Source organism: Falco cherrug, chromosome 20 (assembly GCF_023634085.1).
Source record: "Falco cherrug isolate bFalChe1 chromosome 20, bFalChe1.pri, whole genome shotgun sequence".
Classification (NCBI taxonomy): Eukaryota; Metazoa; Chordata; class Aves; order Falconiformes; family Falconidae; genus Falco; species Falco cherrug.
The window spans coordinates 5,838,015-5,853,018 of record NC_073716.1 but is presented as its reverse complement, the minus strand read 5'-3'; the positions used below and the strand labels follow the sequence as shown (position 1 = coordinate 5,853,018).

Below are 15,004 nucleotides of genomic sequence, written 5' to 3'. Positions count from 1 at the left end.
GCTTTGCCCTGGCACTGACGCCCTTACTGTGCTGGGGGAGCTATCTACCGGAGAGGGTGAGGAAATACACCCTCTTCCAGTCTAGGACTGCTGTGAGTTGTTTCGTTGTGCAGGCTCCTGAGGTCCTTATTCACCCTAATGTGAGGTATTTAATGTTACCTAATTAACACTGTTGGCTTAATGTGGGGTTTGCAGAATCTGATGTCAGGCTGGTGTAAGAGGAGGCAACTTTTGGGTGCAGCAACAGTGAAACATGCCCTGAGGTGATTGTTCCCTGGGTGACAACTGCTTGAAAACCAGCTGCTTTTAGCGTGGTACTGGGGCTTGCAGTGAGTCTGTCAAGCCACGATTCAGTACTATCAGAGGATAGTGGTTAAGACAAGGACCCAAACTACCTCCAAGAATGCCATGATTGAGCCAGGCATCCAAACTACAATTAAGAACATGGCAGTTGAGGCAGAGACTTAAACCCCACCTGAGAACACCATGGTTGAGACAAGGAACCAAACACCACCTACAGTAATTGCTGCAGTAGTGAAAAAGAAATAGCAGACAATGAAGTCAATGGGTCTATGTCATTGATTAGTAAGGGAGTGAGGAGGAGGAAGAGTCTGATGGGTAAGCAGGTACTTCAGCAAAGAAATGGGAGGAAGAAGTGAGAGAAATCACTCAAGAGACGAAGTACCCAGTCCCTGACCTTGAGAGAACCTGGGGAGTTCTGGTGGAAAGAGTTCTGGTGGAGAGTACAGGCATCAGACAGGTAAGCAGATGACTGCCTGGCAACTCCAGTGCTGGGAGAGTGGGGTCAATGGTCAGGAACTGGAAGGTAAGGAAGCCCAACAGCTGAGATCCCTCGCTAGGGACTGGGGAGCTGATTGTGGAATTGGAAAAGAGGCAATGAAATACAGTCTTGGGAGGCGTCTCCTGTCAAGTGTGAGAGCAAGATATCTGTTCAAGGAAGATTTTGTGGTTTAGCAAGGAAGGTGGACTACCACTTAGGAAGGCATCAAGTACCTGAGAGAATTAGTGGTGCTGGAAGTCATCTACCATGATCTCAATGACAACAAGGTCTCCGAAGGTCTAGATAATGCTCTGTATATATGGTTGTCCAAAATGCACCTGTGTCATACTTTAACAGCTTGGCAGCAACATATTGCCCAGGTTTAGATACATTAACTGTGGAGAGAGCATCTTCCTGTCTGAAATTTTGAAGAAAATCTCTCTCCCTCCGTGTCTTCGCAGGCCAACACCTCAGCTGTGAAGAGTGCCCCACAGAGCCAATCCCCTCCTGCTGTGGTCAGGGGGAAAGGAAGACCAGGACCACGCTCCATGTCCCTTTCTGATTCTTCCTGTGTGACCAGGGGAAGGGGGATGGTGAGCCCACTTTTAAACTGGAATCTTGTGTATGCACGTGAACTGAGAGGGAAGACAACTGCTGAGGGGCCATGCAAGAAGGCTGTCAGTTTAGTTGCTGTTTAGTTACCCCATCATGTGGGTCAAGAAAGCAGAAGTGTTTGAGAAGGGCAAAAGAATAATTCTGACTCTTCTGAAAGGTGGATTGGCCATGAAATGAAGCAAAGTCAATGAACCTGCACAGGACATGCAGTTTTGGTGGGTAAAATGGGAGGGCGAACGTTGTCACATCCTCTGTAAAGGAATGAAGGCAGTGGGTTGGTTATCATTGATAATACGCAGCTGTGGCCTTGCCTCAAAGGCAGTGGGTTATTGTCATGGACGATGTGCAGCTGCAGCTCATCCTGCTAAGTGGTTAAATAGCCCTGAGGCGTGTGGGAGAGAGGCTGGTTGGAGGAGGAGTGGTGTGGTCTGACTTCTGGAGTAAGGAGAAACAGCATGGATGGTAGAATCTGACCCACGGTAAAGCCTTGTTGCAGCCAGCTAGTTTGTTTGTGCTGCAACAATTGGTACCTGCTGTGAGGCTGAGTTGGACTACGACTACAACAGCTGGTGTCCAATGTAGCTGAGACAAGCGGGAGAACCTGTGACCCATAACAGACACTGAGAGGTGAGCTATTGACAACCAATTGATATGGGTGTATTGCAATATTTATTGTCTGTCTTAACTCAACTTACAACTGAATCCCCATCACCTGGCAGCCAGACAATATCAACCCACAGCAAGCACAGTTGTTAATTGCATCTGCATGGTCCTTCCCTCTGTGGAGGCTGCAGCACAAAGGGTGATGAGGGCATAGTCCCGAGGATGCATGGGGAGCCTTTACTGCTCACAAAAGGAGGGGACGGAGGGACACAGCATAGTGGCCCTGTTGGGGGCACTGTCACTTTCAGGAGAGGAAGTCATCCATGACTCCTCCAGACCCATGGCCATCAGGCCCAGCTTTGCTGAGCCTTTGCCCAGACATACCTTCTTGGCCTCAGTGTACTTGCTTCAGAGATGTGTGTGGCCACTGCTGATGTCAGTTGAGGAGCCTAGGCTGTGGGAGGGCAGCAACCCCACAGGCGTCTGGGAATTATTCAGGTGGGGTGAAGAAAAATGAGGGCGATGGGGGGTAGCAATTCCTCTTCCCCTTGTTGCTGCTGTGCTGGAGAAGGAGGCTCAGGCAGGACATGACCACGGAATGGTTGACCAAAAATGATGAAAGAGCTGTGACATGCTGTAGAACATCACACCTAGCAATAAAAATGTAGGTAGAGCCCTGATCAACAACTGGCTTGGCAGCAACCAGCTATGTCTCCCCACGTATCCTTCAGCCAATGCTAAGCAACAGCACAAAAGCAGGGCCAGGAAAAGATGCTTTTGCAGTGATCCCATCAAAAGAGGTGTGGCACTCAGCACTGTTCCTGGACACCAAGGGCTGTCATCAAGATCCTGGACTATATGACCAGAGATGTAGCCAGGAGATTGATGGGAATGATCATCCCACTCTGCTCAGCACCCACCAGACACAATCTAGAACACTATGTCATCTTTGGGGCTGTAATGCAAGAAGGACCTTGACTAAGCAGAGTGAGTTCAGTGCAGAATGGACAGGATGGAGAGAGGACTAGAGCACTTGCTTGGGGATGAAAGGCTGCAGTAAACATCTTGATGAGCGTTGAGAAATTAATGCTTTGGTGGGAAACCCAGAAGCAGCTTTTGAGAGCTATGGTTGTTGAACTGTGTGAGGTAATTCTTCCAGCCTCAGCTAGGCAGAGAAGTTCAGATAACAGAGGGTCACGCTAAGTACACTCAAAGCAAGCCTTTGTTAAAAATCACAGCAGGACCACCCCTAAGAAACATATCTTTCCCCGGACATGTTGGCAGGATATCTGCAGAGAAAATGATGACAATAAGGCATAGTATGGGATGCAGCAGAACTTTAATGAATCAAAAAAAGGAAGTGGGGTTGGTGTGAGTGGAGGCCCAAGCACAGGGAACAACAGAATTCATGTCTGCCCAATGGCTCTTGCAGAGATGCAACCAGGTGTCCATCTGCCTGCCCCGAAGAGGGAACAAGGCCAGAAGGTGCTTCCTAGGTGGCCTTTGTGGTGTTTGCAGCACAGGAGACCACAAGAGGATGGTCTTCCCGAGAGCCATGGCCAGCAGCTTTAGCAGGGGAAGCACCTCCTGCCGCAAATGCCGCTGCCCAAGCCAGAGAGGCTGAAGCCCCCGGAGTTGATGGGCACTCCCTCAGAGCTGAGGATGCTGCCAACGGCAGCGGAGGTGGAGGAGCCCACGGCGGTGTTCTGCGGGAAGGAGCTGAGGATGGGGCCGGGCAGGGTCACCACCACGGCGGAGGGCTGGATGACGACATTGGAGTCCTGGCACTGCCTGACACAGGGCTCGTTGCAGCTGTTGGCCAGCGGGGTCGGGCCGCAGGGCCGGCAGGGCATGCACGGGCTGTAGCAGGACATGCTTCAAGGCTGGAGGTGCACCTGGGAGAGAGAAGCAGGGCATGGGGGCTGGGTGAGGAGCAGCCTGTCATACCACAACGAGGGAGCCAAGGCACGAGCTGGAGACGAGAGCTGGCGGCTGTGTAGGGAGGCACAGGGGCTGCTTCTTCCCTATGGCCCAAAAGTGCCCTGCCGTGAGGGACCAAGCCCAGGCACCTTCCCACCTAGCCCATAGCTCAGGAGACACCTCAACCGAGACCCAGCCGCTCCCCACGCCACAACTTCAGCCCCATTCCCTGTGCCATGAAAGCTGCTCCAGGACCCACGGTAGGAGAAACCAGCAGCTCTGTGCCGAGAAATCCCAGAGGAGGAGGAGGAGGAGAAAGGTCTTCAGACTCACCTTGTTCACAAGGAGACGGAGGCGAGAGAAGTGGATGAGAGAGTGAGGAGAAGGGCCTGCTTTTATACTGCTTCTGCACCGCCCCAGGCGCACAGTCACTGCACGCGGGCAGTAATTTTCCAGCAGGCTCACCTCCAAAGCAAAATGTCCTACCTAATGGCACATGTTGTGTTTTGGTTTCCGTCAGTGCTGCCATTTCATTTCCTCATTTCTGACATGACCACTAGGGCACGGAGGCTCTTTTGAAGATTGGGATGAGGAGCCCAAGGATTTCCTGAGCAGGACCATGTCAACATGGCCAGAAGACATGCCCCTGAGCACAGGAGGGCTCTGTGCAGATGGAGGACATCATTCTCAGGCGATACAGTGAGGTTGTTCTCAAAACCCTGTGCAGGAGGGTGCACATGTCTTCCCACCAATGTCGTCCTCCCCTGAGTGCCCAAAGCTTCTCCAAATGAGGACAGGCCGCGTCCTTCTCCCTGGGCAGGACTGTCCCTCCCTGCCCCTCTGCTCGCGCCAGCAGTCGCTGATCATTGCCTCTATCGGCAGGCGGGCTGCGCGGCCGGTTTCAAATGGCTCCGCCCAAGGAAAACTTGCCTTTCTGGAAGACATTTGCTGCTTTCCTTGGCAAAGACAACCCCTGTCGTGGCAGCCTCTGGGGGTGCGCAAGCAGTGCCCTCAGCCCTGATGGGACACGGGCCTGCAGGCAGCCCGCGCTCCTGGCTTGGCCTCGTGCCAAAGGGCTGACACACGCCAACCCAAAATTAGAGTGTGACTGGCCGTGGGTAGGGAGAGTCTATCCCAGGAAGCCTGCCTACTGCAGGCATCGCCTTGCCCTCCTGGGACGCGTCCCAGCTGCCTCCATGTCTGCAGGGCAGGGAAGAGCATCACCTCCTCGATGTAGTCTGAGAGCTGGTTTCGTGCCTTCCGAGCCCACCCCCTCCTTGAGCATCCCCACGCGCGTGGCACGGCAGGGTCCTGCCAGCCGTCACCCCTGGGAGAGCTGGGGGAAGTTCCCTTGCCTCTCCAGTGGTGCCGGGTTGTGCTCCAAGGTGAGGAGGCCTTTGGGGCCTGGGAAAGACGACATGATGAAGCACTAATGCCAAGAGAAGGTGTATCGCCTGACGGCCAGGGAGGAGCCCCAGCCGGTGGGGACACGTTTTCTGCAACCCCTCCTCTCCCTCCACGGGGTATGCAGGCATCTGGTGGCATGCACTCGTGTCTCTCCAATCGGTTTAAATGTCCCCACACCTGATCCTCCTTGACTGTGGGTAAGACTCTCCCTGCCCCAGACTTGCCAAGGAATGGCAGAGGCCCGGTCCCTCGACAGCAGCTCTTGCCAGTCAAGACCAGGGCCGCGAACCCCCGCAGCACCTCCGCCTTGCCTGTAACCCCTGTGCCCGGTGAAGCTGCCCCATTCAGCGCTGCAGCTGACTTTGGCCAAGCCTTGCTGCTGACCTGTGTGGAAGAAGATCTCCTCAGTGCCCTCCACGTGCCTTGCCTGATGGAACACCAGGTGGGCTTTGGCTTTCCGAAGACCAGCCCTGCGTACTCGGGCAGCTTGGCAAATGTTCTCCCCAGAGCAAAGGGCATCAAGAGGAACACGGCTGAAACCATTGGCACAGCCCGGCTGCCTGGAGACGCCATGGCTAGTGACCGTGGGAGCGAGCGGAGGCAGGGGGAAGAGAGAGAAGCACACGGCACGTCCTTAAAACGAGGAGTCTGCGGGTGCTTGCTGACACGTGCGGCGTGAAGCACAGCTGGGCCTCTTCCTGCCAAGGGAGCTGCAAACACTCGCACTGCACTGCCCCAAGCCAACATCCCCTGCCTGCGCGGGACTCCTCCACCACTGAGGAGCCATCCTCTGCCCACGCTGACACAGTCCTGCCCAGGACACCCCTGGGCGTCTCATCCCAGCACATGAAAGGCACTTGCACGGCAGAGCAAGCATGTCAGAAATGAGGAAATGAAATGGCAGCACTGACGGAAACCAAAACACAACATGTGCCATTAGGTAGGACATTTTGCTTTGGAGGTGAGCCTGCTGGAAAATTACTGCCCGCGTGCAGTGACTGTGCGCCTGGGGCGGTGCAGAAGCAGTATAAAAGCAGGCCCTTCTCCTCACTCTCTCATCCACTTCTCTCGCCTCCGTCTCCTTGTGAACAAGGTGAGTTTGAGGCGCTTTTTGTCTTCATCCCATTCCTGACTCTTAACCTCCTCTTCCTCCGCCTCCTCCTCCTCTGGGATTTCTCAGCACATACCTACCCTTTGTCCTGTGCTGTGTTTTGAGGCTGCTTGCCATGGGAGAGGGAAAAGGAGCAGAAGGTGTGGCATGGAGAAGCGCTGAGATTTGGCTGAGGGGTCTCCTGAGCTATGAGCTAGGTTGAGACCTCCCTGGGCTTTGTCAGTGTCGGTGGGGCACTTTTGCTCTGAGGGAAGGGGTCTCCCTCATTGTAGGGTGACAGGCTGCTCTTCAACCATCCTCTGTGCTTTGATTTCCCCTGCTTCTCTCTCCCAGGTGCACCTCCAGCCCCAAGCCATGTCCTGCTACAGCCCGTGCATGCCCTGCCGGCCCTGCGGCCCGACCCCGCTGGCCAACAGCTGCAACGAGCCCTGTGTCAGGCAGTGCCAGGACTCCAATGTCTTCATCCAGCCCTCCGCCGTGGTGGTGACCCTGCCCGGCCCCATCCTCAGCTCCTTCCCGCAGAACACCGCCGTGGGCTCCTCCACCTCCGCTGCCGTTGGCAGCATCCTCAGCTCTGAGGGAGTGCCCATCAACTCCGGGGGCTTCAGCCTCTCTGGCTTGGGCAGCGGCATTTGCGGCAGGAGGTCCTTCCCCTGCTAAAGCTGCTGGCCATGGCCCTGGGTTAGAAGGCACCCAGGGACCCACACGATGGTACCGTACTGGGGACGGAGCATCGGCTTGTTGCTTCCAGAGGGGCTGAGCAACCCCAGCACCCCTTGCAAAAGGACAAGGCCAGCCTGGGCTCTCAGAAAGCACAGCCCGTGTCTGCCCTTCACGTGCTTCCACTCTTTCTTTTGCCCCCTGTGTCCTTGTTCTCTTGTGGTCTCCTCAGCTGCGAGTACCAGAAAGGCAGCCTGGGGGGTGGCCAGCTGGCCCTGCTCCCTCTGTGGGCAGGCAGATGGACAGCTGGCAGCATTTCTGCCTAGCTGAGGGCTGCAGACTCCTTTCTGCCCCTGGTGCTCCCTGCACTGGGACCTTCACTCAGGGTGACCTTATTTCCCTCTTTTGACTCATTAAAGTTCTGCTGCATCCCAGCCCATGTCTCTGTGTCATCTTTCTCAGGCAGATGATCTCCCAACACATTCAGGATGGTTCTGTGAGGGGTCTGTTGGAAATAAATGTGAAGCGATTACTAGAAGCATCGTAGAGGGTCTTCCTGGGATTGACTGAAGTTGTTTTGTTAAGAACCAGTTACCTGGTTCTTTGTAGTTTTAGGTAGAATGGTCTTGAGAACACATACGTGGTTTGGGTTTTGCTGGACAGTGTTTGCTAAGCAGCAACCTTGTCAATCCAACCCATTCCCCAAATAGCAAGTAGGCTGGGTGTGGACAAGAGACTGGGAGGGGACACAGGCAGGACAGCTGACTCAGACTGACCAAAGGGATAGTCCATACAATATGACATCATGGTCAGCAATACATTCTAAGAGAAAGAACAGTGAGCATCAGGGGACATTCATTATTAGGGAGTTTCTTTTCTGAAACAACTGCTAAGTGCATTGTGCTCTGCTTCGCAGGAGTGGCTGGACATTGCCTGCTGATGGGAAGTAGAGAATAAGTCCTTTTGCTTTGCTTCATTTCCACACATTTTCCCTGCTTTACTTCATTCAACTACCTTTATCTCGACCCATCTGGTTTTAATCTTATTTTCTCCCCCCTTTCTCTCTGAGGAAGGGCAGTGATAGAGCGCCTTGGTGGGCACCTGGCAGCCAGACAAGGTCAACTCACCACAATCTTTTTGGTGTTCACCATGGGACTCGGGACATCAGCAGTTTCGAATTGAGCATGGTATAGCTGTAGTAGTTACTAACTGGCATGCTTTTGTGTGAGTTTAAGAGTGCACTTGCTGCACCCTTTATCTCTTTATTTTGCTAAGCCTGGGAATACATTCACAGAACCAAAGACTATGGCTTTGCCCTGGCACTGACGCCCTTACTGTGCTGGGGGAGCTATCTACTGGAGAGGGTGAGGAAATACACCCTCTTCCAGTCCAGGACTGCTGTGAGTTGTTTCGTTGTGCAGGCTCCTGAGGTCCTTATTCACCCTAATGTGAGGTATTTAATGTTACCTAATTAACACTGTTGGCTTAATGTGGGGTTTGCAGAATCTGATGTCAGGCTGGTGTAAGAGGAGGCAACTTTTGGGTGCAGCAACAGTGAAACATGCCCTGAGGTGATTGTTCCCTGGGTGACAACTGCTTGAAAACCAGCTGCTTTTAGCGTGGTACTGGGGCTTGCAGTGAGTCTGTCAAGCCACGATTCAGTACTATCAGAGGATAGTCGTTAAGACAAGGACCCAAACTACCTCCAAGAATGCCATGATTGAGCCAGGCATCCAAACTACAATTAAGAACATGGCAGTTGAGGCAGAGACTTAAACCCCATCTGAGAACACCATGGTTGAGACAAGGAACCAAACACCACCTACAGTAATTGCTGCAGTAGTGAAAAAGAAATAGCAGACAATGAAGTCAATGGGTCTATGTCATTGATTAGTAAGGGAGTGAGGAGGAGGAAGAGTCTGATGGGTAAGCAGGTACTTCAGCAAAGAAATGGGAGGAAGAAGTGAGAGAAATCACTCAAGAGACGAAGTACCCAGTCCCTGGCCTTGAGAGAACCTGGGGAGTTCTGGTGGAAAGAGTTCTGGTGGAAAGAGTACAGGCATCAGACAGGTAAGCAGATGACTGCCTGGCAACTCCAGTGCTGGGAGAGTGGGGTCAATGGTCAGGAACTGGAAGGTAAGGAAGCCCAACAGCTGAGATCTCTCGCTAGGGACTGGGGAGCTGATTGTGGAATTGGAAAAGAGGCAATGAAATACAGTCTTGGGAGGCATCTCCTGTCAAGTGTGAGAGCAAGATATCTGTTCAAGGAAGATTTTGTGGTTTAGCAAGGAAGGTGGACTACCACTTAGGAAGGCATCAAGTACTTGAGAGAATTAGTGGTGCTGGAAGTCATCTACCATGATCTCAATGACAACAAGGTCTCTGAAGGTCTAGATAATGCTCTGTATATATGGTTGTCCAAAATGCACCTGTGTCATACTTTAACAGCTTGGCAGCAACATATTGCCCAGGTTTAGATACATTAACTGTGGAGAGAGCATCTTCCTGTCTGAAATTTTGAAGAAAATCTCTCTCCCTCCGTGTCTTCGCAGGCCAACACCTCAGCTGTGAAGAGTGCCCCACAGAGCCAATCCCCTCCTGCTGTGGTCAGGGGGAAAGGAAGACCAGGACCACGCTCCATGTCCCTTTCTGATTCTTCCTGTGTGACCAGGGGAAGGGGGATGGTGAGCCCACTTTTAAACTGGAATCTTGTGTATGCACGTGAACTGAGAGGGAAGACAACTGCTAAGGGGCCACGCAAGAAGGCTGTCAGTTTAGTTGCTGTTTAGTTACCCCATCATGTGGGTCAAGAAAGCAGAAGTGTTTGAGAAGGGCAAAAGAATAATTCTGACTCTTCTGAAAGGTGGATTGGCCATGAAATGAAGCAAAGTCAATGAACCTGCACAGGACATGCAGTTTTGGTGGGTAAAATGGGAGGGCGAACGTTGTCACATCCTCTGTAAAGGAATGAAGGCAGTGGGTTGGTTATCATTGATAATACGCAGCTGTGGCCTTGCCTCAAAGGCAGTGGGTTATTGTCATGGACGATGTGCAGCTGCAGCTCATCCTGCTAAGTGGTTAAATAGCCCTGAGGCGTGTGGGAGAGAGGCTGGTTGGAGGAGGAGTGGTGTGGTCTGACTTCTGGAGTAAGGAGAAACAGCATGGATGGTAGAATCTGACCCACGGTAAAGCCTTGTTGCAGCCAGCTAGTTTGTTTGTGCTGCAACAATTGGTACCTGCTGTGAGGCTGAGTTGGACTACGACTACAACAGCTGGTGTCCAATGTAGCTGAGACAAGCGGGAGAACCTGTGACCCATAACAGACACTGAGAGGTGAGCTATTGACAACCAATTGATATGGGTGTATTGCAATATTTATTGTCTGTCTTAACTCAACTTACAACTGAATCCCCATCACCTGGCAGCCAGACAATATCAACCCACAGCAAGCACAGTTGTTAATTGCATCTGCATGGTCCTTCCCTCTGTGGAGGCTGCAGCACAAAGGGTGATGAGGGCATAGTCCCGAGGATGCATGGGGAGCCTTTACTGCTCACAAAAGGAGGGGACGGAGGGACACAGCATAGTGGCCCTGTTGGGGGCACTGTCACTTTCAGGAGAGGAAGTCATCCATGACTCCTCCAGACCCATGGCCATCAGGCCCAGCTTTGCTGAGCCTTTGCCCAGACATACCTTCTTGGCCTCAGTGTACTTGCTTCAGAGATGTGTGTGGCCACTGCTGATGTCAGTTGAGGAGCCTAGGCTGTGGGAGGGCAGCAACCCCACAGGCGTCTGGGAATTATTCAGGTGGGGTGAAGAAAAATGAGGGCGATGGGGGGTAGCAATTCCTCTTCCCCTTGTTGCTGCTGTGCTGGAGAAGGAGGCTCAGGCAGGACATGACCACGGAATGGTTGACCAAAAATGATGAAAGAGCTGTGACATGCTGTAGAACATCACACCTGGCAATAAAAATGTAGGTAGAGCCCTGATCAACAACTGGCTTGGCAGCAACCAGCTATGTCTCCCCACGTATCCTTCAGCCAAAGCTAAGCAACAGCACAAAAGCAGGGCCAGGAAAAGATGCTTTTGCAGTGATCCCATCAAAAGAGGTGTGGCACTCAGCACTGTTCCTGGACACCAAGGGCTGTCATCAAGAACCCGGACTATATGACCAGAGGTGTAGCCAGGAGATTGATGGGAATGATCATCCCACTCTGCTCAGCACCCACCAGACACAATCTAGAACACTATGTCATCTTTGGGGCTGTAATGCAAGAAGGACCTTGACTAAGCGGAGTGAGTTCAGTGCAGAATGGACAGGATGGAGAGAGGACTAGGGCACTTGCTTGGGGATGAAAGGCTGCAGTAAACATCTTGATGAGCATTGAGAAATTAATGCTTTGGTGGGAAACCCAGAAGCAGCTTTTGAGAGCTATGGTTGTTGAACTGTGTGAGGTAATTCTTCCAGCCTCAGCTAGGCAGAGAAATTCAGATAACAGAGGGTCACGCTAAGTACACTCAAAGCAAGCCTTTGTTAAAAATCACGGCAGGACCACCCCTAAGAAACATATCTTTCCCCAGACATGTTGGCAGGATATCTGCAGAGAAAATGATGACAATAAGGCATAGTATGGGATGCAGCAGAACTTTAATGAATCAAAAAAAGGAAGTGGGGTTGATGTGAGTGGAGGCCCAAGCACAGGGAACAACAGAATTCATGTCTGCCCAATGGCTCTTGCAGAGATGCCACCAGGTGTCCATCTGCCTGCCCCGAAGAGGGAACAAGGCCAGAAGGTGCTTCCTAGGTGGCCTTTGTGGTGTTTGCAGCACAGGAGACCACAAGAGGATGGTCTTCCCGAGGGCCATGGCCAGCAGCTTTAGCAGGGGAAGGACCTCCTGCCGCAAATGCCGCTGCCCAAGCCAGAGAGGCTGAAGCCCCCGGAGTTGATGGGCACTCCCTCAGAGCTGAGGATGCTGCCAACGGCAGCGGAGGTGGAGGAGCCCACGGCGGTGTTCTGCGGGAAGGAGCTGAGGATGGGGCCGGGCAGGGTCACCACCACGGCGGAGGGCTGGATGACGACATTGGAGTCCTGGCACTGCCTGACACAGGGCTCGTTGCAGCTGTTGGCCAGCGGGGTCGGGCCGCAGGGCCGGCAGGGCATGCACGGGCTGTAGCAGGACATGCTTCAAGGCTGGAGGTGCACCTGGGAGAGAGAAGCAGGGCATGGGGGCTGGGTGAGGAGCAGCCTGTCATACCACAACGAGGGAGCCAAGGCACGAGCTGGAGACGAGAGCTGGCGGCTGTGTAGGGAGGCACAGGGGCTGCTTCTTCCCTATGGCCCAAAAGTGCCCTGCCGTGAGGGACCAAGCCCAGGCACCTTCCCACCTAGCCCATAGCTCAGGAGACACCTCAACCGAGACCCAGCCGCTCCCCACGCCACAACTTCAGCCCCATTCCCTGTGCCATGAAAGCTGCTCCAGGACCCACGGTAGGAGAAACCAGCAGCTCTGTGCCGAGAAATCCCGGAGGAGGAGGAGGAGGAGAAAGGTCTTCAGACTCACCTTGTTCACAAGGAGACGGAGGCGAGAGAAGTGGATGAGAGAGTGAGGAGAAGGGCCTGCTTTTATACTGCTTCTGCACCGCCCCAGGCGCACAGTCACTGCACGCGGGCAGTAATTTTCCAGCAGGCTCACCTCCAAAGCAAAATGTCCTACCTAATGGCACATGTTGTGTTTTGGTTTCCGTCAGTGCTGCCATTTCATTTCCTCATTTCTGACATGACCACTAGGGCACGGAGGCTCTTTTGAAGATTGGGATGAGGAGCCCAAGGATTTCCTGAGCAGGACCATGCCAACATGGCCAGAAGACATGCCCCTGAGCACGGGAGGGCTCTGTGCAGATGGAGGACATCATTCTCAGGCGATACAGTGAGGTTGTTCTCAAAACCCTGTGCAGGAGGGTGCACATGTCTTCCCACCAATGTCGTTCTCCCCTGAGTGCCCAAAGCTTCTCCAAATGAGGACAGGCCGCGTCCTTCTCCCTGGGCAGGACTGTCCCTCCCTGCCCCTCTGCTCGCGCCAGCAGTCGCTGATCATTGCCTCTATCGGCAGGTGGGCTGCGCGGCCGGTTTCAAATGGCTCCGCCCAAGGAAAACTTGCCTTTCTGGAAGACATTTGCTGCTTTCCTTGGCAAAGACAACCCCTGTCGTGGCAGCCTCTGGGGGTGCGCAAGCAGTGCCCTCAGCCCTGATGGGACACGGGCCTGCAGGCAGCCCGCGCTCCTGGCTTGGCCTCGTGCCAAAGGGCTGACACACGCCAACCCAAAATTAGAGTGTGACTGGCCGTGGGTAGGGAGAGTCTATCCCAGGAAGCCTGCCTACTGCAGGCATCGCCTTGCCCTCCTGGGACGCGTCCCAGCTGCCTCCACGTCTGCAGGGCAGGGAAGAGCATCACCTCCTCGATGTAGTCTGAGAGCTGGTTTCGTGCCTTCCGAGCCCACCCCCTCCTTGAGCATCCCCACGCGCGTGGCACGGCAGGGTCCTGCCAGCCGTCACCCCTGGGAGAGCTGGGGGAAGTTCCCTTGCCTCTCCAGTGGTGCCGGGTTGTGCTCCAAGGTGAGGAGGCCTTTGGGGCCTGGGAAAGACGACATGATGAAGCACTAATGCCAAGAGAAGGTGTATCGCCTGACGGCCAGGGAGGAGCCCCAGCCGGTGGGGACACGTTTTCTGCAACCCCTCCTCTCCCTCCACGGGGTATGCAGGCATCTGGTGGCATGCACTCGTGTCTCTCCAATCGGTTTAAATGTCCCCACACCGGATCCTCCTCGACTGTGGGTAAGACTCTCCCTGCCCCAGACTTGCCAAGGAATGGCAGAGGCCCGGTCCCTCGACAGCAGCTCTTGCCAGTCAAGACCAAGGCCGCGAACCCCCGCAGCACCTCCGCCTTGCCTGTAACCCCTGTGCCCGGTGAAGCTGCCCCATTCAGCGCTGCAGCTGACTTTGGCCAAGCCTTGCTGCTGACCTGTGTGGAAGAAGATCTCCTCAGTGCCCTCCACGTGCCTTGCCTGATGGAACACCAGGTGGGCTTTGGCTTTCCGAAGACCAGCCCTGCGTACTCGGGCAGCTTGGCAAATGTTCTCCCCAGAGCAAAGGGCATCAAGAGGAACACGGCTGAAACCATTGGCACAGCCCGGCTGCCTGGAGACGCCATGGCTAGTGACCGTGGGAGCGAGCAGAGGCAGAGGGAAGAGAGAGAAGCACACGGCACGTCCTTAAAACGAGGAGTCTGCGGGTGCTTGCTGACACGTGCGGCGTGGAGCACAGCTGGGCCTCTTCCTGCCAAGGGAGCTGCAAACACTCGCACTGCACTGCCCCAAGCCAACATCCCCTGCCTGCGCGGGACTCCTCCACCACTGAGGAGCCATCCTCTGCCCACGCTGACACAGTCCTGCCCAGGACACCCCTGGGCGTCTCATCCCAGCACATGAAAGGCACTTGCACGGCAGAGCAAGCATGTCAGAAATGAGGAAATGAAATGGCAGCACTGACGGAAACCAAAACACAACATGTGCCATTAGGTAGGACATTTTGCTTTGGAGGTGAGCCTGCTGGAAAATTACTGCCCGCGTGCAGTGACTGTGCGCCTGGGGCGGTGCAGAAGCAGTATAAAAGCAGGCCCTTCTCCTCACTCTCTCATCCACTTCTCTCGCCTCCGTCTCCTTGTGAACAAGGTGAGTTTGAGGTGCTTTTTGTCTTCATCCCATTCCTGACTCTTAACCTCCTCTTCCTCCGCCTCCTCCTCCTCTGGGATTTCTCAGCACATACCTACCCTTTGTCCTGTGCTGTGTTTTGAGGCTGCTTGCCATGGGAGAGGGAAAAGGAGCAGAAGGTGTGGCATGGAGAAGGGCT

At 54.1% G+C, this 15,004-nt stretch overlaps 3 protein-coding genes across 3 annotated transcripts; 1 reads left to right on the top strand and 2 right to left on the bottom strand.

Moving 5' to 3' along the window:
• Positions 1-3,567: 3,567 nt before the first annotated feature.
• On the bottom strand, positions 3,568-5,899 carry LOC129734436 (uncharacterized). Its single transcript, XM_055697815.1, is given in 3 exon segments — positions 3,568-3,894; positions 4,253-4,405; positions 5,711-5,899. Coding segments are annotated over 3 exon segments (669 nt in total).
• On the top strand, positions 5,898-7,097 carry LOC129734435 (feather beta keratin-like). The gene is made up of 3 exons (XM_055697814.1): positions 5,898-5,994; positions 6,271-6,419; positions 6,771-7,097. Exons 1-3 carry the CDS (start codon positions 5,898-5,900, stop codon positions 7,095-7,097), a joined length of 573 nt encoding a protein of 190 aa, XP_055553789.1.
• A 4,877-nt stretch (positions 7,098-11,974) lies between these two features.
• LOC129734434 (uncharacterized) lies at positions 11,975-14,306 on the bottom strand. The gene is given in 3 exon segments (XM_055697813.1): positions 11,975-12,301; positions 12,660-12,812; positions 14,118-14,306. Coding segments are annotated over 3 exon segments (669 nt in total).
• Positions 14,307-15,004: the final 698 nt, after the last annotated feature.